Below are 25,395 nucleotides of genomic sequence, written 5' to 3' on the forward strand. Positions count from 1 at the left end.
GTGTTTAGGATATGTTTTACCCTGGTCTAGTGATTGTTTTTGTTGATGCTGTCTGCGCCTTGTGCATCGGGTGGCAACTTTGTATTTGTCTTTTTTTTACAAGGCTGAGTTGCTAGCTCAACACTGAACTCGGTGTGGATGGAAAGCATCCAGATTTGAACTCACCTCGAAGTCCGGTGCGGATGCCACTACACCACTGGCCAGTAATGCCTAGTGATTCCTCACATTTTAAGTATTCTGAGACTCAATATTTCCCTTTAACTTTCATATCTAATATTTTATATATTTCCTGCTCCACTACTAAAACCACATTTTCTCCCTTCATGGAAATGGATGCTAAGTACATACTTTGAAATCCAGAGATCTAACCATGTCTTCTCCCCTCATACTCACATATGCTGATGGTTTTGCTAAAAGGCCTGTTTGAGATCGCTTACCCATAGATTATTGTATTTTTAAAAAGTATCATTAATTATTAAGTCCTCTGGAATGCTAGCCTTTATTAAAGAATAATTGTCTACTAACATATTGATTTAAGATGCTCACTGTTAATTGACACATGTGCAATATAGCAAATTTCAGATGTTAAATTAAGGTATCTTCAATTTAAAGAAAACATGATTAAAATCAGAGTCCGCAGTACTGGAACCAAGCTACAGAAACTGAGAACACACATCCAACACTTTGGTGAAAACAGGGCCATATGCAGAGTTTGAAATGCTACCTCTGCACCGTGAATCCATTTCGGAAAAGCGCTATTTAGTACATCGTCAAACCGACAGGCGGCCGCCGTAGTTCCTGGGTAAAAATGGCGACGACTCAAGATGTTCACGTCAAGATCTGTGCGCAGGAAATTATTAAATATGATCTGCAGATTAAAGCACTGGTGCAGGTGAAGATGTAGCTAATTTCATTTGATGCTCTCCGCTCGTTAAATAGTCAAATCAAGATGGGACGACCAACAAAGCACACCAAAGGGGATAGTGAGTGACGGGTGTGTGTAGATTTGAGTCCTAATGTGTGGCTGGAGATGAGGCTTTATATGGTGTTTGCTGGTAGTGAGTGTGCTTATACACAGTACACACTGGTGCAACGCACCAAATGTGGAGGAACAGCAGGTCAGGCAGCATCCATGGAAATGAATAAACAATCGACGTTCGAGCCGAGATTGGTGTGTGAAAGTATGTGTGCACATAGGGCACATTGCTGGTGTGAGTGTGTGTTGGCACGCAGGCCACTGTTAAGAATGTGTTTGCACACAAGGCACACTGGTGGTGAGTGTATGTGCTTATGTGCACATAGGACACATCGGCACATGGATACAGACAGCGCATGCACAGGGGTGGTGGTGGGGTGGGGAGAGAGAACAGGTATTCTGTATACCTGCAAAGAGAATGTGTTCAGATGGGTGGGGGAGTTCAGTCAGTGCCTGTGTGGTGCTATGGTAGCATAGCGGTTAGTGTGAAGTTATTACAGCTCAGAATTTAATTCTGGCACTTCTGTAAGGAGTCTGTACGTCCTCCCAGTGGAGTACCTAGGTTTCCCCAGCTGCTCTGGTTTCTTCCCACAGTTCAAAAGCATACTGGTTAGGTTAATTGGCCATTGTAAATTGTCTCGTGATTACGTTAGGGTTATTTGGGTTTGTGGGGTTGCTGGGGCAGCGTGCTTTGAAGGGCCGGAAGGGCCTACTCTGCTGTATTGCTAAATAAATAAATGTATATGTGGAAGGAGCATCTTTGTTCCTGTGTAGAGAATGTCAGCAGCTAGAGCGATAAGATATAGTGCTGGTGGTCAAGCAGTATCTGTGGCAGGAAATGGACAGTCAGTGTTTCGATTTGACACCCTTCGTCTGGGCAGAAAGATGAGTGATATAGTCAGTATAAAAAGGATTGTCGCAAGAGACTTCAAATACTGGCATCACAACAACACGGGATACTGGAGGAACTCACTGGGTTACGCAACATCTATGAAGGAAAATGGACAATTGATATTTCAGAATATCTTTTGTCTGAACTGTAATGTCAGCTGTTCATTTCTCTTCATTCGTTGCTGCCTGACCTGCAAATTTTCTCCTGCATTCAGTATGTTGCCAAAAAGAGGAAAGCTCCATTCCCTCCCTTCCACTTTTTATACTTGCTATCTCCCATCTCCTCTTTCCATCAAGATGAAGCAGTCTTGACTCAAAGTGATGATTCCTCTAACTCTTGGTAATATTCCCCCCTCGCTTTTTTTCAATTCCCTATTCCCCCTTACCCCTTCCTTCTCACCTGCCCATTACCTCCTTCTGGTGTTCTTCCTCCTTGCCTTTCTCCCATGATCCATTCTCCTCCCCTATCAAATTCCTCCTTTTCCACTCCTTTATCTATTCTATCTATCACCTCCCAGCTTCTCATTTTATTCCCCTTACTGCACCCACCCACCCCTCACCTGCTAGCTTGTGCTCCTACCTCTCTCCCCACTTTCCTATTTTTACCTTCTCCCTTTCTTTCCAGTCCTGATGAAGGATCTCAGCCTGAAACATTAACTGTTTATTCCCCTCCTTAGATGCTGCATGACCTGCTGAGTTCTCCAACTTTATGTGTGTTGCTTTGGATAGGTTCAGAAAGGGGAGATCGTGTTTTACTAATATGCTGGAGTTCTATGAAATGGCAGCTAAAATCTATGATGATAATAGAGTGGTTGATATTATTTACTTGGACTTTCGGAATGCTTTTGGCAAGGTGCCCCACAAAAGATTAGTATCAAATTACAGGAGGCAGGGATTCAGGATAAGGTGTGCAAATAGCTGCAGAATTGGTTCAAAAGCAGAAAGTGAGTTATGGAGAGAGGATTATTTTCACACCTGGAAGATGTTAAAAGTGGGGTTCTGCAGGGATCAGTTTTGGGGCCGCTGCTGTTCTTAATTTACATTAATAATTTGGATAAGCTCATAACAAATAAGCCAGTAAAGTTTGCTGATGACATAAAATTAAGGGGACAGGCTGATAAAATTCAAGCAGCAGGATCAAAACAGATCTAAACAAAACCCAGATGTGGGCAGATAAATGGCAGATGGAATTGAATGTAGATGTAAAGATTTACCTATAGGAAGTAGAAAATATTCGATATAAGTATGCAGTGGGGGGAGGGGTCGAGTTAGCAAGTGCTCTGCTTGAGAAGGATTTGGACGTCCTGGTAGACTCACCACTATCAACATCTAGACAATGCACAGAAGTGATTAGGAAGGCTGATAGTATGTTGGGCTGTATAATGCTCTCAATGGAGTTCAAGACTAGAGACATTGTCCTTAAGCTGTATAATGCGCTTGTGAGACCTCACCTTGAATATTTTTGAGTTTTTGACTAAAACTCAAAAATATGGAGTTTTGGTCTCCATATTGTGTGAAGGATGTGAAGGCACTGGAGAGTTCAGAGAAGGATGACGAAACTCATTCCAGGTCTGCAGGGTATGAGCTATGAAGAGAGATTGAAAGAATTAGATCTTTTTAGCCTCAGTGGATGTAGAATGAGAGGAGACATGATAATCATTAAGGTTATAAGTGGATGCCAGCTGTTACTTCAAAATTAATCCATCATCGAGGACACAGGGCCAGAGGTGGAGACTGGTTAAAGGGAGATTTCAGACTTGCATCAGGAAGCATTTCTTCACACAGCAAGTTGTGGACAAATAGAACAAACTACCTAGTTGCGTAGAGGAGTCCTTTAAGAGACTTTCAAATCTAAATACAATAGTTATTTCAACACGCTATGTGAATAGGAATTCGGAAAGCTTTGTTGGGCTGAATGGCCTGTTCTTGTCAAAGACTTTCTAATGTTCTCGTGTTTAATTTTTTTGGCTCCATGTTGCGTAAAGACTGTTACTGTGTAGTACTGAGACAATTGAAGTATTGAGGCTTTGAGACATTTTGGGTTTACATCAAGAGTGCTAGAATATAAAAAAATCAAGGTAGCATACTTTTGCCAGAATTGTATCAAAACTCACATTATGAAGATGCGTATAAATCTTCTGATGATTGATGATCAAACTGAGAAATGTAAGATAATATGGAGGATCTGAGCTGATGGAAGCTATTTCTTTTGGTAAGAGATTCAGTAAGAAATGTGCACTCCTTAATTTTTGAGGTACACCATTTGATAGTGAAATCAGGAAACACTTTCCCCCTTCCCCAGGAAAAGATGGTAAATCTGTATTCCTCACTAAATAACAGCAGCTACTTGGTCATTTGGAATTGTCAAAATGGAAATTGACAGGATTTTGTTTTGGGTAAGAGTATGAAGGATTAAGAATCAATGAAGCTGTCAGCTCTATTCTCGTTGAAAGCATTACAGAGGTTGAATGGTTTATTCATATACAGTGGATTCTGAGTAATTGGGACACATCATGACCAGTACATTTTGCCCCAATTAGTCAAAGTCTCTGGAAATAATTAAAAAGCCATAAAAAGGACAAACTGAGTAACAAATTCTGTATTGAAATTAGATACAGAATAAATTAGAGTTCAACGCTCAAAGTAAAATTTATTATCAGAGTACATACAGAATATGTCACCACTTACAACCCTGAGATTCTTTTTCCATCAGGCATACTCAGCAAACCTATAGAACAGTAACTGTAAACTGAAATAATGAACAACAAACTGCAAATGCAAATGTAAATAAATAGCAATAAATAACAAGAGTCCTTAAAGTGAGATCATTTGTTGTGGGAACACCAGATATAGAATTTGAGTGTGGTTATCCTCCTTTGTTCAAGAGCCTGATGGTTGAGGACTGGTAACTGTTCTTGAACTTGGTGTGAGTCCTGAGGCAGCAGTGAGAAAAGAGCATGGCCTGGGTGATGAGGGTCTTTGATGATGGATGCTGCTTTTTTACAACAACGTTTCATGTAGATGTGCTCAATGGTTGGGATGGTTTTACCTGTGATGTACTGGGCCGAATCCACTACCTTTTATCGGACTTTCCGCTCAAAGGCATTGGTGTTCCCATACCAGGTCATAATGCAGCCAGTTAATACACTTTCCAGCACACATCAATGGAAGTTTGTCAAGTTTCTGATGTCATGCCCAATCACCATAGCCGCCTAAGGAAGTAGAAGCACTGTCGTGCGTTCTTTGCAATTACATTTATATGATGGGTTCAGGACAGGTCCTCTGAGATAGTGACACCCAAGACTTTAAAGTTACTGACCCTCTCCATTTGTGCCCCTCTGATGAGGACTGGCTCATGGACCTCTGGTTTCTTTCTCCTGAAGTTTATGATCAGCTCCTTGGTTTTGCTCACAGTGAGAGGCTGTTGTTATGACACCACTTAGACAAGTTTTCAATCTCCCTCCTGTACGCTGATTCATCCGATACGGTGTCATTTGTGAACTTGTATACGGCGTTGGAGCTGTGCTTAGCCACACAGTCATAGGCGCAAAACGAGAAAAGCAGGGCTAAGCACACAGCCCTGTGATGCTCCTGTGCTAATGCAAGTTGTAGAGGAATTATTTTTGCCAATCCGACTGAGTGGGGTCTGCAAGAGAGGAAACCCAGGATCCAGTTGCATAAGGGGATACTGAAGCCCAGGTCTTGGAGTTTACTGAATAGTTTACACGTGATGAAGGCATTAAAAGATGGTTTTAAACACTACCAATAGTACTACAGTACCATAATACTGTGCATCAGTTCCTAATAGTTATCGAGAGAGGAATTTATCCAGTGTATGCAACAAATAAAATCAGCGCAGACGCCTGGAGCAGAAAATGAACTGTCTTCATACTGTGCTATAAATGACTGCATCCTCCAAATTTTCATTTTCAATGTAACACTCAAGATGATTGTCGATACCTTCAAATTTTTTGTATTTCTTGCTGAAGTAGAGAAATTGTTTCATTTTCACTCCTGGCTGTTTTTGCCATGCCTCAGACTGCAGTGAGCAAAACAGTTCGGGATTCCCTTGCTGTTTATTTCTCGGCAATATCAACGACAAAATTAACTTTTTTGAACGCATTGATGGTGTTTAAAAACTGTTCTAAGCAAGGTGTATCATCTTAATGGACACACATTTGCGCACAACTGATGGTAGTCAGAACGTGTTTGGTAAGTCTCCTGTCCCAATTAAGTGGCATATTGTCCTAAATAAATGAAGGGAATCCTGGCAATTTTCTCATTTAGTTTTTGTTCTTTAAGAGTTGTCACAAATAAGTGGCTGCCACAATTAAACAATGGCCCAACTAACTGGAAATCACTGTATTTATTTTTCATTTGTATGTAAGATGAGAATGAATGGGGTAAAATAGCCAGTATCATATTCTTAACAGCACAGATGATCACTCAGTCCTGTCCTGCCAACAGCTGTTAAATGTTATTGGACTATGCTACAGGAGATTCAAGCTTCTCCATAAGTTACTGAAATAGTCATGCCTGTTGAACTCTAAGCAATTAAGATTCGTACTGCAGATTGCTGTATTTTGCCATCTAAATTAATTTGGCTAGATTATAGTTTTCACTTAAGATATAATTTGGGATTCAAAATAAAACTTACTTGCTTACAGTTGAAACTACTTAATTCTCTTGTTAAATTATAGATTTTTAGCAATGATAAAAAGATGATTTATTTTATAAATAAAATTGGAGGTATGGTGACATAGCAGACAGCGAAATGATATTACAGCACCAGTGATTCGGGTTCAGTTGTCTGTAATGAATTTGTACGTTCTTCCCATGACGACATGGGTTTCCTCTGATTGTTCCAGTATCCTCCCACATTTGAAAGATGCGCAGATTAGCAGGTCAGATGGGTGTAGTTGGGCACTGTAGGTTCATTGAGCCAGAAGAGTCTGTTAACTGTGGTGGATCTCTAAATAAGAATAAATCATGCTGATAGTGTTGTTCTCAATGAAATGTTTAAATATCTCTTGCAAGGTAGTCTGCTCTAAATTTCCAACATTATTGTTTTTTATATTAACAGCTAGCACTTGGCATATTTTCAAATTTAGTTTTTCATTAAATATTCAAAAATATTAAATAATCCTAGAGTATTATAGTTTGATTTTAATCTGTTAATGGTAAGAATCGCTAGTCATGGGATATGCCTGTTTAGTGTTTAAACCCTCTTGTTGATGTACCTACAGGATATCAGAGATAGCCCCGGACCCTTGAGTCTTCTCACAGAATTAAATGCCAAAGTGAAAGAAATGTTTCACCAACTCAGACTTCGAATACAGGTAAGTGAGTTCTTGGAAGATTAAGTAGGTAAATGTTAAATAATAGTCCCAGCTAAACTACAAACATCAATTAAACCCAGCACACGATCAGTATATTATACTCCTTAAAAAAAGAAAGGCACCAATTTAGATACTGCCCTGAATAAGGAACAATTTTGAAATCTAGTGTTCATTGAGCTGCTTTTAGTTCACATCATAGACATTCCCTTGCTTTGTATAGTTTGAATTATGTAAACTGACACATGTGAACAGTGGTTAGACAGTTATAGTTTGTTTCTCATTTATGCTAATTTTTAGTTTTCATTTCAACTTCAGTTCTGTATATTCCACCTCTCCTGAGGTTAGTGTCAGAAAACTTATATTATTCAACCCTTCGATCTTTGGACCTAATCAGACTAAGGCTCCCTGAATAAATATCACCTCCCTGAACAAGAGGGCGTAACATGCTTCCACTCCCTAAGAAGACTGAAGCAAGCAAGGCTTCCCCCTCCCGTCTTTCCTGTGTTCTACAGGAGCACCATTGAGGGCATCCTGACAAGTTGCATCTCCATCTGGTATGGGAGCAGCTGAGCATTGGAGCGGAAGTCCCTACAAAGGACTGTGAGAACAGCTGAGAGGATCGTCAGGATCTCGCTACTATCCATCGGGGACATTTATCAGGAGCGCTGCATACACAGGGCCCTTAGTATTATTAAGGATTCCACCCATCCATCCAGCATCCTGACTTTCCACCCCCAGGCAGGAGACTCCTTTGTATAAAAACAAGAACGGTCAGAATGGGAAACAGTTTCTTCCCCCAGGCCATTAGGCTTCTGAACTCCCTGCCGCATCATATTCACTGGTTAATCTGTTCCAGTACAATATTTAATATTAATGTAATTCACTTTGTTATTATGTGTGATTCACCTGTAGATTTTATCCTTACCTTCATAAGTTATCATGTTATGTATGTTACTGTTACACCATGGTTCGGAGAAACGCTGTCCCGTTTAATACATTATATGGTTATATACATGTATATAGTGAAATGACTTTTAAACCAGCCTTCTCAGAGAGTCACACTGCTCCCCAAATTTCTCAGAGGAACAAATATTCATCCAGTCTAGGCTTCGACAAGGTAGTCTTCACTCAATTTGCGATCTCTTAAAACCTCAGTACAATTTCACACATCCCAGTGTGTCTCAAAGTGGAATTCCAGTTCAGATTCACTTTCAGTTTTCTTACCTTGGGCTCATTTCAGCCCATAACCACTGATGTGTACCTAATCTCACACTTTGCTCCTCGTGCCTACATTAGAGAGGTAATTCTGATGAAGGGTCTCAGCTCGAAATGTCGACAGTACTCTTTTCCATAGATGCTGCCTGGCCTACTGAGTTCCTCCAGCATTTTGTGTGTGTTGCTTGGATTTCCAGCATCTGCAGATTTTCTGTTGTTTTTTTAGAGAGGTGATTGATGGGCTTATTCCTCCACTAACCCACAGAGGTAGGCAGACTGGCATAGTGATAATTGGAAAAGGCAGAAAGAAACATGAAGGGGGGAGGTGTATGAAAGAAAACTAGGACATGGAATGGGAGAAGCATGTGGAGAGCAGCAGGAGAACAGAGAGGAGAAGGAGCAGAACAGCAGGAGGAGAGAAAGCAAGGTGAGAAGAGGAATGGGTGAATGTTCAGAAGACAGACCAGCAAGGGAAAGAGGCAGAAGGTAAAGGAGAGAGAGAGAGAGAGAGAAAAAAAAAGTAGAAGCAACACACACAAAATGCTGGTGGAACGCAGCAGGCCTGGCAGCATCTATAGGAAGAAGCACTGTCGACGTTTCAGGCCGAGGCCCTTCGCCAGTCCTGACAAAGGGTCTCGGCCCGAAACGTCGACAGCGCTTCTCCCTATAGATGCTGCCTGGCCTGCTGCATTCCACCAGCATTTTGTGTGTGTTGCTTGAATTTCCAGCATCTGCAGATTTCCTCGTGTGAGAGAAAGTGGAAGATTTGTTCACATAGCTAGTTCAAAGTTCAAAGTAAATTTATTATCAAAGTACATATATGTCACCGTATGCAACACTTTCTTGCAGATATTTACAGTAAATACAAGAAACACTATAAAATCATTGAAAGACCACACTGAGCAGGAAGGACAAGCAGCCAATGTGCAGAAGAAAAATGCAGAAAGAAACTAATAATAATAAATAAACAATAAATATCACAAGATGAAGAGTCCTTAAAAATGAGTCCGTACAGTAGGTTTGCGACAGTCCAGTGATGAGATGAGTGAAGTTGTCCCCTCTAGTTCAAGAGCCTGATGGTTGAGGGGTGATAACTGTTCCTGAACCTGGTGGTGTGAGTGCTGAGGCTCCTGTACCTTCTTTCTAATGACAACAGCAAGAGAGAGCAAACCATGGATGTTGGGGGTCCTTGATAACGGATGCTGCGTTCCTGCAGCACCAGTTTGATTGGAAGTAAAGCAAGAGCTGTAAATGTGAGGAAGATATCTTGAATTGTGACAACTTGTCTTTATTAATATTGAGATCTTAGTTTTTATCGATGCTGATTATTAGTGAAGATAATGTTGGTCCCTAGAGTGATCTCACAGTCCATTATCTGGCAGTGTCACCCAACGTCTCTGTGACTAAATGACTAAGGATTTTCTGATTTATTCTGAAGGATTTGGAACAGATGGCTAAGGAACAAGACAAAGAATCTGATAAACAGATGTTGCTTGCTGAAGTGGAGAATCATCACAAACAGATGTTAAGGTAAATGATATTGAAGGTGAAAATCTGAAAATTATAGGACAGCAATTTTTGTGGCACGCACACATTGTTTGGGCTTGCAGAGAAAAACCTCAACGTCTGAATAAAGACAAACAGTGGGCCAAATCCATCATTGATGACTGCCTTGTTTCCATTGTTAGCATTATCACTTTGCAAGATTAGATGAATCTCACATGTGTTTGCCATGACACGACTAGGGACGATGCTTTTAAAAAGATAGCAGTATTGGATCACAGCTTTTCTAAGTTGAGGAATGTCAATAAATTCAGTGTGTATCACTAATTTACTAAACGTTCATAGTTGCTTTGATAGCTAAAATGCAATTTGTATTTCACAGGTTAATATTGTGCCAGCTTCACTATTGCTGCAGCTTGTTAGAATCACATTCAGAATCAGGTTTATTATCAGTGGCATGTGATGTGAAATCTGTTAACTTAGTAGCAGCAGTTCAATGCAGTACATAATATAGAAGAAAAAAACAATATTAATAAATAATAAGTAAATCTTATTCATTATACGTTATACAATATACATAATTTGAATATAAAAATCGTGCAAAAAACAGAAATACTATATATTTTTTTAAAAATTAGTGTCCAAAGGTTCAATGTCCATTTAGGAATCAGGTAGCAGAGGGGAAGAAGCTGTTCCTGAATCACTGAGTGTGTGCCTTCAGGCTTCTGTATCTCCTACCTGATGGTAGCAGTGAGAAAAGGGCGTGTCCTGGGTGCTGGAGGTCCTGAATAATGACACTGCCTTTCTGAGACAACACTCCTTGAAGATGTCCTGGGTACTTCGCTAACCTTAAATGCATTTTCTTCTTTTTATTTTTATAAAGCAGTGAGTGCCTTTGGATAATTTCCTTTTAAAACGTTTAAGTACTACTTTGTAACTTAAACACTATAATTCTGACAACTTCTTCCTGTACCATGCTTGGAATCTTGGGCTTATCAGATTTTGGGGTATGGTACAAAAAAGCTGGATGAACTCAGCAGGTCGGGTAGCATCCGTTGAAAGAAGCAGTCAGCGTTTCGGGTTGAAACATTGACTGCTTCTTTCAACGGATGCTGCCCGACCTGCTGAGTTCATCCAGCTTTTTTGTACATCTTGATTTGACCACAGCATCTGCAGTGCACTTTGTGTTTGGGGTATGGTATATTGACATCAAAAATAATATTTTTGCAATTAGGTTTCTGATTCTGAATATATTACTGTATTAAATGTTGATTTTTGTTGCATGTCACACCAAGACACCACATCAAATTCCTAATACATGTTAATGTATATGGAAAATAAAGTTGATTTTTTGATCCTTAATAAAAAAGGAATGATAGATGAGGAACAAACAAGTTTTTTTTCTGGTCTTCTCTTAAATCAGTCAACTCTTTATATGTTGATTGTCAATAATCACCTAGATAATGTAAAGCATTGCCATTTGAAAGTTATTTTTCTGAGACTACTTTAAAGAATTTGAGTTAACCTCTTTTAGGGTTAATTCTTGTCAGTTTTTATAAACTCGCTGAAAACAAATCCTTTTTGAAAGTGTTGCTTTATTCCTCATGACTTGTAAGAACCTGCAGTCTTCAAATGATGTTATTTGTGTCTATTTCAGTACAAGCAGCATTTTTTTAAAAACTGGGTTCAAGTGAAAAACTTGACTTCAAAGTAAGTAGACTTGCCTTCCAAGGGATTGAATTGACCCAATGAACTCATACAAAAATGACAGCTGTGATTCAATGCTGTTCTTTGATGACAATCTTAATGGTGTTTGTGGGGCTATTTGTATTTTTCCAAAAGTAGAGTGAAAGTGTAGTAGATTTTCTTTTCAAATCTTTTTATTATTATTATTATTATTATTATTATTCAAAAATACACAGGTACATCGAAGTAACAACACTTACCATGCCTCAAAAAAAATTATCTTAAAGATTGAAAATCTTTTTGAATTAAAAAAACCCTACTAAGCAAGAAAAGTGAGAGAATAAAAGAACCCATTGAGGGCACAACCCTGGAGCCATGCATCATATAGAAAGCTTCTATAAAATAGACATCAAACTGCCAACAAGAAGAAAAAATATATCAAAACAAAATTTACGCTTAGATCGTGGAGGAAATCTATCAGTTAACTGAAATGATAGTAACGAGCAAATGAGCCCCATCTCTTCTCAAAATCAAATAAAGGTTCAAAGGTTCGACTTCTAATTTTCTCCAAACTGAGACACAGCATCACTTGGGAGAACCATTGTGACAAAGTAGGAGCTGATATATCTTTCCATTTCAACAAAATGGCCCTCCTAGCTATCAGTGTAACAAACGCAATAACATGTTGGTCAGACAGAGAAATACCATGAATATTTTGAGGAATTATTCCAAAAAGCACAGTCAATTTATTAGGTTGTAAATTGATTCTAAGTGCTTTAGAAATTGTTGAAAGGACTGACTTCCAGACAGTTTTAATATAGAACATGACCAGAACATATGTGTCAGTGTAGCTATCTCAGTTTTACATCTATCACAATACTTGTCAACATTGGGAAGTATTTTAGAAAATCTCTCTTTTGTCCAATGGTAACAATGTACAATTTTAAATTGAATCAGTGAATGACTAGCACAGACCGAGGTAGAGTTAACCAACTTCAGAATCCACGTCCAATCCTTCCATATAAAAGTCAAATTGAGTTCTTGCACCCAATCCTGTTTAATCTTAAGTAAAGGACGCTTATCCCATTGTAATAATAAATTATATATTCTTCCAATAGAACCTTTCATCAAGGTGTTCATATTCATAATAGTATCTAACAAGTCAGCCTCCAATATATAAGGAAAGTTACTTAAATATTTTTATTAAAAATGTCTAACTTGAAGATATTGTAAAAAATGTGAATATGAAAGAGAATATTTATCGACTAATTGTTCAAAAGACATCAATCTGCCTTCTTTAAGTAAGTCCAAAAAAGACTTAATACCTTTATTTTTCCAAAGTAAAAAAATTGGATCACTCCAGGAAGGTTTAAAAAAGTAATTACGATAAATTATACTACAAAGTTTATATTTTTTAAGCTTAAAAAAATTGCAGAACTGGAGCCAAATTTGTAAAGAGTGCTTAACCACAGGATATAAATTTAAATTAGCAACTTTAGCTAATTGTATAGGTAGAGCAACTCCTAATAACGAAGTTAAATAAAACTGTTTCATAGCTCTCAGTTCCAGGTCTACCCAGATTGGCCGGTTATTCCTATCACCCCAATATAACCAAAAGGACATATATCGCAAATTAACAGCCCAATAATACATTCTTAGATTAGGCAAAGCGAGCCCTCTGTCCTTTTTCAACTTTTGTAAATGATTTTTACTGATCCTTGGTCTTTTATTATCCCAAATAAAAGATAGAATAATAGAGTCAATCCGATCAAAAAACTTCTTAGTCAAAAAAACAGGAATATTCTGAAATAAATATAAAAATTTCGGTAAAATCATCATTTTAACTATATGAGTACGACCAACAAGTGAAAATGTAAGTGGGCTCCATCAAATGAGTACTTCATAGAGTCCACTAAAGGAGGAAATTCAGCTTTATAAAGATCCTTATTTTTTTTTGTAATTCTGACACCTAAATATCTAAAAGAATCCGTAACTTGAAAAACGTTCTCATTTTTATTATGCACTGCACCAGCAGTTATGGTCAAAATGACAATAAAAGTTGACTTGACTTGACTTGAACTTTGAAAGGAATATTATCATATATAGAGACAAATTCATTTAAAGGAAGTAATTCACTTTTACTAAAATTTATTTTATATCCTGAAAAGTCTTCAAATTTGTCAAATAATTTTAGCAAAGCAGGAATAGATTCTTCAGGCTTAGATATATATACCAATAAATCATCAGCATTAAGAGAAATCTTGTGCATAGTCCCATTCATAAAAATCCCATGAATATTTCTAGCTTCATGAAGAGCAATAGCAAGGGGTTCTAATATTAAGTTAAATAACAAAGGACTTAATGGACAACCTTGTCTTGTCCCCCGTGATAGCTGAAAACTATAACTGTAACCCGGGAGACCTACAGTTATTGGTGACAACGGTAGCAACAGGAGCTTTATATATCATTTTAATCCAATTATTAAAATTAATACCAAAACCAAATTTTTCTAAAACATTAAATAAATATTTCCATTTGACTCGATCAAATGCTTTTTCAGCATCCAAAGATATAACAGATTGTGGAGTTTTAGAAGAGGGCAAATATATAATGTTAAATAATCTCCGAACATTTGAAAAAGAATAATAACCCTTTATAAAGCCTGTTTGATCTTTAAAAATGATTGCACCCAAAATGCTCTCCAACCGATTGGCCATTATTTTTGAGAGAATCTTAGCATCAACATTCAGTAATGAAATAGTTCTGTATGAGGCACAATCAGTAGGATCTTTATCCTTTTTGAGAATTAAAGAAATAGAAGCTTCATAGAAAGTGTAGTATATTTAATGACTTATTTGTTAAATAAGAAAGAGAAATGGTGAGATTTAAGAACAGAGTAACTTAAACATTATATTTGCTAGAATCCATGACATATTCACAAAATGAGCAGAAGTAAACACGTTCAGACCCACAAGAAAATTAAAACCACTTTCAGCAGCCAGTATATGAAGAACACAAGTCTACATCAAAAGCATATAAAATTTTTGCCTGGTTTGATGTCTGGTTTTAACTCTCAGGCTTGGAAAAACATTTGAAATGCAAATAGAACTCCTTGCAAAGAGACAGACAAGTAAATTTACAGGTCAGGAAATTGGCAGATTAAATGGATTATGGTTACAAGAGATCTACAAGATTGAGGTGAAGTATCTAACTTTCAGCGAGTGGGTTACTTCCCAACTCTTGTCGTTTCTTAAGATCCTGGGGTGTATACTGAGAGATTGCTTGTCATAATAGTGGTTTCTGGAACTAAGGACCAACGTTTCAGAACAAGGGTGTCACTTATTTCAGAGAGGAATGAGATGGAATTACTTCGGATTCATGAATTTTTGCTATTTTCTCTCTTGAAAAACCAGTGGAGGTGGAGTCATTGAATATATTGAAGCTAAAGATTGACAGATATTAGGACCACATGAGAGCTGAGGGTTGTGAGGAAGAGCAAGAAGGTGATACCAGAGTTGGATCAGCAATGGTTTTACTGAGTGGGGATGCAGACCCAAGGGGAGGGCTGATCTCCTGCTTCTTATGCTTTCATGATCTGCTCAGTAAAACAATTAAAAAATGACTTGACCATGGTTGATGTTAAACCCAGTCAAGCCTGGAAACATTTTTATATTGGCAATATATTCCCAGCTATTCCTGTGACAAAATAATAACCTCTTGTATGCTCATGTCCAAAATCCTGTTCTGGGAATGCTTCTACAATAATTGACTGAGCACAACAAAGACCCCATATATGTCTAGTTATCAAAACACCATCTCTGTGCAAAATCCATGAATTTCTACTGTTTTTTTAAATCTTCTCTCCTGGTCAAATTGACTGGCTATCCATCCTAGAGCCCATCCAAGCCCCAGTCACAACATCTTGCATCTTTGTCCCTGAAAACTGCATCTTTTCCCTGAGGAAGGGTTTTGGCCCAACCTGTTGACTGTTTACTTTTTTCCATAGGTGCCGCCTGACCTGCTAAGTTCCTCCAGCATTTTGTTTGTGTTGCTTTGGATTTTCAGCATCTGCAAATTTCTCATGTTTATCTTTTTCCTATGCCCAGCTGATCACTGCCATCCTGAGAGCGAGCATTCACCCCTAGAGACACTTCCTCACATTACCTGGTGACAGAATTTTTGGCACAAATTATGCAGAACTGAACTGGCCCAACTTGAGCCTAAGAACTTATAATTATTCTCCATTCCTGAACCTGACATAAAGCCAAAGTCCGGTAGAATGGTTCTACACTGTTTTGCTTCGTTTTTTCTTTCTGATCCATTTCTGCTTCTGGTCTATTAATATATTTTTTTAAAGTTTACAATTTAAGAGAGGTGTATGAGGACCAAAAATTTTGGCAGTAAGGTGCAATTGATTGTTCATCACCACATAGCATAATCGTGTTGCTTCTGTGCTTCTTTTAAAGCAACCAAACTGCTTGGCGAAAAGCAAACCTGGCCTGCAAGTTCGCCATAGACAATAAAGAGAAAGAAGAATTGTTTCAAAGTGGAGATTCTTCAGTTCGACAACGGTAATGGAGTTTATTTATCTGTACAATTTCCTGCCAGGGAAACTGTCTTAAGAATCCGATCAAGATGGTGCCAAGCTGTGATCTCTGTTGAGACTTAGTCGTTGTTTAGGTTCATAGGGATGGTTTTGGAGACAGAGGAGTTAGGAGGCAGGTTAGGGTTTAGGGACAAGGATGTGGGGAATTGGAGGTCAGCTGGAGTATAGGCTTCTGCTCCATGTTCAAAGGCCAGCGAAGATGCGAATGAAGGACATTTATGGATAAAGTGCTGTGAACAAAGACTAGCATGGAAGAGGGATGGTGCTCCCTCCAACAAAGGACAGAACAGGCCCCTGTGGGATTAGCAGGATCGTAGGTCCATGTGGGCAGGTATGCAAGTCGGTGAGTCCAGAGTTCAAGGCCTGGAGTTTGGGGTCCTGGCAATGGTGTGTTCTGGGGACAATACCGAAGACTGAAGCCTGAAGGTTGATTGGAAGCTGTGGCCTGATGTCTGCGAGTCCAGTGGTGGAGGCTCAGAGGTGGCCTGTCCTGGAGTTGGAGGATTTTCTCTGTGTGTGAATGGATTGATGGGAGGAAAGAGGTTTGTTTTGCTGTTGCTGTTTGTTGATTTTGTTCGGCTGAACATTGTGGGCATGTTATAATGGCGCCAGGATGCGTCGGCACTTGCTGGCTGCTCCCAGCATATCCTTAGGTTGTGTTGGTTTTGAATGTATGTGTTGACGTACCTGTGATAAATAAATGAATCTGAATGTATTGTGCAATAAATTATTTGATTAGGATTTGCAAAGATGTCAAAACTTAATGTAGATCTGGTTATATTTCCCCTTATAAGTATCTGCTGTAGCCCAAATATGCATGAATGCAGATGATTCAGACTTCCTGGCATTTATCTGCAATGACTTCCCAGCTGTACACTCAACACTCAATACCTCATGAAGTCCAGCAGCAGAATGCAGGCTTTCTTCCAGTACTTATAGTGGGGAATGTGCTAATACAACATGATGCAGGAATTTAAATTGGGCTGGCATTTAAATTGTCCAAACAACGGATCGTGCCTTGCATTAGGACCTGGGAGCTGCCGCAGCAAAACGCTCCGGGCCTAGACCATGCCACCCAGCCCAAAGTTGTTTTAGAGCGACCCAACCACCCACCCGTGTTAGTTGGAATTCCTCTGCTTTGATTCCTCCTCTCCCAATTCCTCATTCCAACTCTATCTGTGTTGATTTTGCAGTGCACCAACATGGCTCATCCCTCAATTACGCTTCACCTCTGCTCTCCTCTTCGTTGTTTGCAATAATAGTTTACTACAATTTACTTCAGAAAAGGTGTTATTAATAATGTTTTAGTCGAATTTCTTGCCTTTCGAACTACCAGTGAGCTGTCACTCGCCTTCAGTAGCGCCTTCTGAAACCGCAACTGGAGAATGGTGTGAGGTGTCAAGTGTTTCTATTTATAGATTTGATTTTAATTGAAATTGTTTAAACATCTTTAGTTTTGTTTTTATTACAATTTTAGTAACTGATGTAATACCCTTTTTCAAATTTAAGTAATGTGATTAACATTTAATAGCTTTTGAATATTTTTGAATTTCAGAAACGTATCTTGACAACCATTCTAAAATGTTAACTGTATTTTCTACACAAATTAATTTGAGCATTTTCAACAATTTTGTTTTTCAGCTTTCTGCATCTGTAATTAGTTTTTCTTTATTGACTATTGAAAAGTGATCTTGAACACATTACTCAATTGCAGGAATTGCCAAAACTTAATCCTAAATTGATTTAGGCATGTGACTTTGGCTTGATTTTTTACTTGTAACTTTGCTGGATAAGCCAGTGTTTATCATTTCAGATCTTTCTTGCTAAATTTATTTTCCCTGACCCTCTACTACCAGGTGCATTTTTGAAATTTATCCAGAAACATTCCACAAATTAGTGAACAACTGCCAAGAATTGAAAATGCTGAGAAAATGTTCTCATTGTAAAATAAACAGTAAATGTTTTATGAGGTGAAAGTGACCTTTTAATACTAATCTGTAATTACTGCTATACAATATACAGTGAACTCTGGTTAATTGGGACACATTGGGAACAGTACATTTTGACCCAATTACATGGCTGCCCCAGATAGCCGAAGTTTCATTAAAATAGGTAAAAAGGTATATAAAAAATACAAACTGCAAGACAAATTTTGTATTTAAATGAAATACTGGACAAGTTAGAGCACTACCAATACTGCTAGAGTACTATAACATGGTGCATTAGTTTTGAATAGTTATCGATGAAGTCATACAGTGTACATTGCTGTGTTCTGTTGATTGACTGTAAATGAACAAAATCAGCATAGGCACCTAGTATGGATAATACACTGTTTTCATATAAGGTTTTCATTGTAACATTCAAGATGATTGTTGATAGCTTCAAATTCTTCATAGTTCCTTACTTGTGTAAGGGGTGAAATAATTTCATTTTCACTCCTAGCTGTTTCTGGCATCTCTAAGTCTGAATGCTTGAAACTACAGTGAGCAAAACAGTTCAGAATTGTATTACTGCTTATTTCTTGCTAACTATCAATGACAAAAATCACTGCTTTCTGAACACAAACACATAACCGACACTATTTGACAACAGTTGACTTTAGGCACAGTATAGTGTCTAACAGCCACACAAGGGCATGCAACTGATGCTAGCTAGAAACTGTTCAGCAACAGTCTCCAGTGTCAAGTAAGCGGCATAGTGTACCAGATAAACAAAGGTAATCCCAGCTATTTTCTCGATCGGTTTTTGTTCTTTAAAAGTTGTCCCAAATAATTGGCTGCCCTGATTAACCAATGCCCAATTAAACAGAATCCATTGAATCTGTTCCTAAAAGAATATAAACGATTATAGTTCCCTTGGAGGAGTATTTGAAAATGTGATCGATTTGATGTTAATAAATATTATTACTCTTAAATGACTGAGTTTCTATCTTAATTTTATATATCCGTTTCAGTCTTTATTTGACATCCTGTAAAATATTTGAACATTAGTTTACAATTGTGATTTTTTTTGAAACTTCCTTGATTGCTGCCTGTTTGAATCTTTCAGTTAAGAACCAGTAGTGAGCAACACAGATAAAGATGGTTAGCTTTTGCCTCTTGTCATAAAACCCAGGCTTGTGCTGCAAATCCAGTAGTACAGGTTACATAGTGATCTGTTGACTTTAACTTTTAACTTGCAGCATTGTGCTGTTTGCTTTACTTCCTCCCCTTTTGCTGTGATATGCCGTGACCTATGCCTTTGAATTTTCTCTTGTTCGTATACTCTCAGAAGCCACTTTATTAGATACAGAAGTGGAACGTGGTGTGGTCTTCTGCTGCTGTAGCTCATCTGCTTCAAGGTTCAACATGTTGTGCATTCAGAGATGCAGTTCTGCACAACACTTGTGATATCTGGTTATTTGAGTTACTATCACCTTCCTGTCAGCTTGGACCAATCTGGCCATTTTCCTCTGACCTCTCTCAAAAACAGGCCATTTTTGCCCATGGAATTGCTGCTCACTGGATGCTTTTTGTTTTTCACACTGTTCTCTGTAAACGCTAGAGATTGCTGTACATGAAAATGCCAGGAGGTGGGATGTTTCTGAGATGTTGAAACCATCCTTTCTGGCACCAACAATCAGTCCATGGTTCAAAGTCACTTAGATCACTTTTCTTCCCATTCTGATGTCTGGTGTGAACATCTGGACTTCTTGACCATGCCTGCATGCTTTTATGCATTGAGTTGCTGCCATATGATTGGTTGATTAGATATTTAGATTATCAAGAGGGTGTTCAGGTGTATCTAATAAAGTGGTCACTGAATATAATTGTAACACAGCAGAATTTAAAATTTATATCTTCAAGAATTAAACTTCAAATATATTTAAACCAGTAATCCTTTAACTAAATATTATAGGTTGGCAGCATCTACTTCCATTATATTTGAAAACAGGTGCAAATGGCAGCATCATCACATATTACATTGTGCTGAAATTTAAGGAGCTTTGAACGGTGATGGCTGAGGAAAAATTCTTAGTATATTTTAGGAGGTGAAAAGGAAATTTGCCAGTGACTTGTAGATTTTGAGTGCACTCAAGAGATTTATTCTTAGTTTTCTCTATTTTCTGGAAAACAGAGTCTTTATGTCAGATTTCCATTTTGTTAACAACATTTTATATATATTTACTATTAATTTATTTATTTATTCCAGTTAGAAACTAATCAAATTATTCAAAGTACATTAACGTAATTCATTTTACTATGACCAAGTAATGAAGAAGCAACAGAAGAATTGTTGCTGCCGAAATGAATTAAATTTTACTGGATTTCAGAAAGATGACAAAGGAAGGCTTAGTACAGACAGCAAGCAGCATTACCGAGAGCTTGATGACAATCAGCAGGATGATGTCACAACAAGTACAGCAGAGTGAAGAATCAGTGCAGACACTGGGTAAGTTGAAATACTTATATGCGTATTACTTAGTTATTGCCCATTACACTGCTGGAGTTTAGAGTAGCAATGAAGGTCCTGAATCTGTGGTGGTGCTCAGGGCTTCCTTTGTCATGTCAGTGGTTTCTTCTCAGTTTTCACCTCTGTCAGTCACGCCCAGTCCCAGCTGCAGACTCAGGAATACCATCACACGCAATTGTAGAAGGATTCTTCATTGCTGTGTCTGTGACAGTTTTGTTTTACCAGTCAGGGTTGTTAGCCCTGAAATGAACCTCCAAACCTGGAGGACCGGTGGACCACTCTTGGTCTGGCCTTTGCCCTTTGACCTGTTTGGCATGGGTGACCCTTATCAAGAGCCAAAGCATAATGCCTTGACTCCAGCCAACATAGCTCTCTGGCCATTGAGGCACGCAAACCTCCAAACCCTACAACAAGATTGTGGTCCTCTTGGAGGAATATACTTATTATCTCTCTGTTACTGAATATTGAAAAGGGATTCTGAACACCTGGCATTTAAAATAATTCCAAGAAGAAGGTGAAATTGCCAGAACTTGGTTTCAATTGATTAAATTGGGCACGTAACATTGGCCTTATTTTACTGTATTTTTGGTAAATATGTCAGTAGTTTCTGTCTTTACGTAATGAAAACCTGAGCAACTTCTAGAGTAACCTGTCTGCCTAAATGCAGATGTGTAGATTGATGTAGGGATTCCTTATTCCTTGCCCTTGCATCTATCTTTTTCTTTTTTGTATTTGTTGGTACTTCACCACAGCAGAAAATCGGTAATAGTTTTCACATCCAGTTTTACCTCATCATCATGATTATTTCTAAACCTACTGCATGAAGAATTCTTCTTTGTCTCAATCCTGGAAGATCTTTTGTTTTGGGGAGATAATGGCCCAAGTCTAGATTCTGTGGTCAAGGGAAATTGACATTCTGTGCCAACTCTTCTAAGAATTGTGTATTTTCCTGAATTCTGGTACCCTGATCCATCTTATTTGGATCCAATGGCAGATGGACTGGGGCTTCCCACTTTGAAGACAATCTGCCACAGTTTTGTTTAATCAGACTTTTTTTTGTACTCAACTACATCATATTGTGTCTAAATTAGTGCACCAACCTCAGACCTGAACATCATGCTCCTTGTTCCTTTATTGAAGGTTTTTGACTAAGAAGCCATGAAAAGGTTAGGACCCAGTACAGGTCACTATATTTGTCTCCTTCCTAACTCATTTCCTACCCAGGTCAATAGATTGTCTTGATTTTCCTAAAATTTCACAAACTGTTAAATGTTTACTTATTACTGCTTTTTAAGAATCTGGTATAATTTGACAATTGAAGGCTTTGGGCATGTGAAGTGTGGATGGTGATCTATATTATATATAGTCAACATACTGCCAAAAAGAATTTAATGTATTGTGAGGAGCTTTGGAAAACCTGAGCATGTCATAAAGCAAAAGATAAATATTCTAACATTGTTTTGTTAATTATTCTTCATTCTCAGCTGAGAACAATTGATTATCACTCTTGGTTGCAATATGCATCTTGATTTTTAAAGAAAAATTTATAGTTACTTCAGTGTGTGATGCTTCTTTTACAAAAAAAAACTCAAGCCCAGTTTCATTGTTGTGAACATGGCTACTTTGTTGGTTTAATACTACTCTTTAATTAGCGTGTTCTCTTTTATTGAAGCAACTTCCTCAAGAACTGTGCAAGATACAAATGAAGAATTTAAAAACATGACAGGCACAATTCAACTGGGTCGCAAGCTGATCACAAAATACAATCGCAGAGAGTTGACCGACAAACTGCTGATCTTCCTTGCACTGGCTTTGTTTTTGGCGACTGTTGTATACATTTTAAAGAAACGCCTTTTTCCTTTTTTATAACTGGAACAAAAAGGCAGAAGTCAAATGGACATTGAAACTGAGCATTTTGTAAATTTATCTAGGTATTAAGGAAGATAAAAAGTACAAGTACTGTATTTGCATTGGAATTGACATGGAAGCAGATTAAAGGACCTTTCTAAATTATGCTTTAAAATGTTGATCAAAATTGGAGGTTAAATAGACATTACAAAGTTAAGCATTGTTTCCAAGTTTTAATTGTTATTTGCCTCTGTGCATTATGCACTGCTTCTTAAGTTTAGTTCCTTTGACTCTGGTTGAACTGAGTTTTGGAATGCTACGTAGGATATATTGTACTTCTGACCGAGCTTGGTTATCCAGAGCCCTGTGCTTTTCATGTCTTTACCTGGGCAATGCTGTCTAACAGAACATATGGTACTATTTATATTGTGGCAACAATGTAAAGATTAACATTTGTAAAAACAATCGTTTTGTTCATATCTAATCCAAAGTGTATGTATATAATTATGGCAGCTACATTTGCTTGAATTCCAAAAAAAAACATACTCCGCACTTATTCATTGAAATATTACCCCAGGACTACTCATTTATGCTTCTTTATAAACAGAATGCATCATTCAACAATATATCATCCATGCAAAGAAACACTAATGGTTCCTGATGGGAACAATTATTTGCCTTCATTATGGTTCATATATTAATATACCCTATAAATATTTTCAATAGTTAACACTACAAATCTTTGGGCCTGATTGAATTATCACTAATAAAAAATGTAGTTACTGTCATTGTGAATGTTTGCACATTGAAACATTTGATAAATATTTCTTTGAATATATTTAAATTTGTAGACATGATTAATTTTATTTTGCCTGTACATATGGGACCTGTTAGCTAGTTCATAAAAACTTTAGAGTATCTAATACAAAAATTATTATTGCAGCTTGTTAAAATAAAGCTTTAGAAAATGATCTGCTCTGCATTTAATATCTTGGTGAGTGAAAACAATTTATAATTTGACCCCCTGCAGCTGGGCAATTTTGCCTTTTTCATTTACGTTTTTGCTTCTCTCATATCCTTGGATCTACATATAATCGGATTATCCAAGCTCAAAATTGTCATTTTTCAATACAAGTCAAAATGAAACATAAGCACTGCCTCCAGCAATAGCCACTCACCTACTTCTACTCATTTTAATGGTACTGTGCTCATCAAGTGACGCGAGTTGTTTGGGTGAACTGCATGGTTCAGAATTTTGGCATTTAAGCTGTCTGAGATTCATCCTGTTAGTCTGGAAATTATGAACTTTAACATGTCCCCTCTATTAATCATTCATGTAATTGGGAAATGTAATGCAACACAAGGGAGATAATTCAGCTCAATATGTCTGTGTCAACCCTTTGATGAAAAAATCCGATCAGTCTCCTCTCACCCGCCATTCTTTTTGTATAGTCCTGCAGTTTTTATTTTCACTATTTATCTTCTTCACCATTTCAGTCAAAATATTGTAAATACTGTGATATTTAAAAATACATTCACCACACCTTGCTTCTAGCTTTTTGACAAATACAATAATTTTGTGCCTGTTGTTTTCTGGTTCTTTTGTGACAAAACCTTTCATAGTGTAAATAAATTAATCTATTAATCTATTAAAGTGGCAGGTTGCTATCAATGCAATGCTCCTCAGACAGGATGAAGAGATCATTACTCCCCAATGCCATTCGGCTTTACAATTCAACCGCTAGGGGTACGATATGTTAAAGTGCCGGAGTTAGGACTGAGCTTAAGTTACCATTCAATGTATTTTAGTAAACTACTTAAGAACTTTTTAAAAGCTATTTATTAATGCTTTTTGAGAGGGTGATTTTAGATGCATATCATATTTATACTGAGTTAAGTATTGTATGTAATTAGTTTTGCTACAATAAGATAGATAGATAGATATTTTATTCATCCCCATGGGGAAATTCAACATTTTTTCTAATGTCCCATACACTTATTGTAGCAAAACTAATAAGTGTATGGGACATTGGAAAAAATGTTGAATTTCCCCATGGGGATGAATAAAGTATCTATCTATCTATCTAACACACACAAAATGCTGGTGGAACACAGCAGGCCAGGCAGCATTTATAGGGAGAAGCACTGTCGGTGTTTCGGGCCAAGACCCTTCGTCAGGACTAACCGAAAGGAAAGATAGTAAGAGATTTGAAAGTAGTGGGGGAGGGGGAAATGCAAAATGATAGGAGAAGACCGGAGGGGGTGGGATGAAACTAAGAGCTGGAAAGGTGATTGGCAAAAGTGATACAGAGCTGGAGAAGGGAAAGGATCATGGGACGGGAGGCCTCAGGAGAAAGGAAGGATGGGGGGGGGGGGGGGGAGCACCAGAGAGAGATGGAGAACAGTCAAACAACTAATTATGTCAGGGATGGGGTAAGAAGGGGAGGAGGGGCATTAACGGAAGTTAGAGAAGTCAATGTTCATGCCATCAGGTTGGAGGCTACAGCTCTGTACCTGACATATTTAGTTGTTTGCCTGCTGTGTTCCACCAGCATTTTGGTTGTGTTGTTGTTTGAATTTCCAGCATCTGCAGATTTCCTCGTGTTTATTCTATTAACATTCCAGCTTGAAGAACAACCTCATTAGTATTTCTTTACTAATTGAAAGAGCACCATTATTTAAATTGCTGGATGAACTTTGGAAAAGGGCATCCAAGTTTCAGACAAAAGAAAAAAATTGTAGAGAAGTATTAATTATTTGTGGCAATGCACATAAATCAGATTTGTTTTTGGAGATGGAGAGCTGTGTAAACTAAACCACTGGTTAACACTTAATCCTGCAATTAAATTATATCAGTGGAATGTTTTGGCTTGGTAATT

General features: G+C 37.9%; 1 protein-coding gene across 1 annotated transcript; it reads left to right on the forward strand.

Moving 5' to 3' along the window:
• The first annotated feature begins 783 nt into the window (after positions 1-783).
• Positions 784-24,478, forward strand: LOC140739420 (vesicle transport protein SEC20-like). Its single transcript, XM_073067707.1, has 6 exons — positions 784-892; positions 7,114-7,206; positions 9,860-9,951; positions 16,077-16,181; positions 20,529-20,647; positions 22,341-24,478. Exons 1-6 carry the CDS (start codon positions 809-811, stop codon positions 22,535-22,537), a joined length of 690 nt encoding a protein of 229 aa, XP_072923808.1. The 5' UTR covers positions 784-808; the 3' UTR covers positions 22,538-24,478.
• The last annotated feature ends 917 nt before the right edge of the window (positions 24,479-25,395 follow it).

This window comes from Hemitrygon akajei, chromosome 15 (assembly GCF_048418815.1).
Source record: "Hemitrygon akajei chromosome 15, sHemAka1.3, whole genome shotgun sequence".
Taxonomy (NCBI): Eukaryota; Metazoa; Chordata; class Chondrichthyes; order Myliobatiformes; family Dasyatidae; genus Hemitrygon; species Hemitrygon akajei.

Coding starts and splice junctions, on each gene's coding strand:
- LOC140739420 (XM_073067707.1), top strand. CDS start 809: ATGGCGACGACTCAAGATGTTCACGTCAAGATCTGTGCGCAGGAAATT. Junction 893..7,113: donor AGATTAAAGCACTGGTGCAG/GTGAAGATGTAG, acceptor ATGTACCTACAG/GATATCAGAGATAGCCCCGG. Junction 9,952..16,076: donor CATCACAAACAGATGTTAAG/GTAAATGATATT, acceptor CTTCTTTTAAAG/CAACCAAACTGCTTGGCGAA.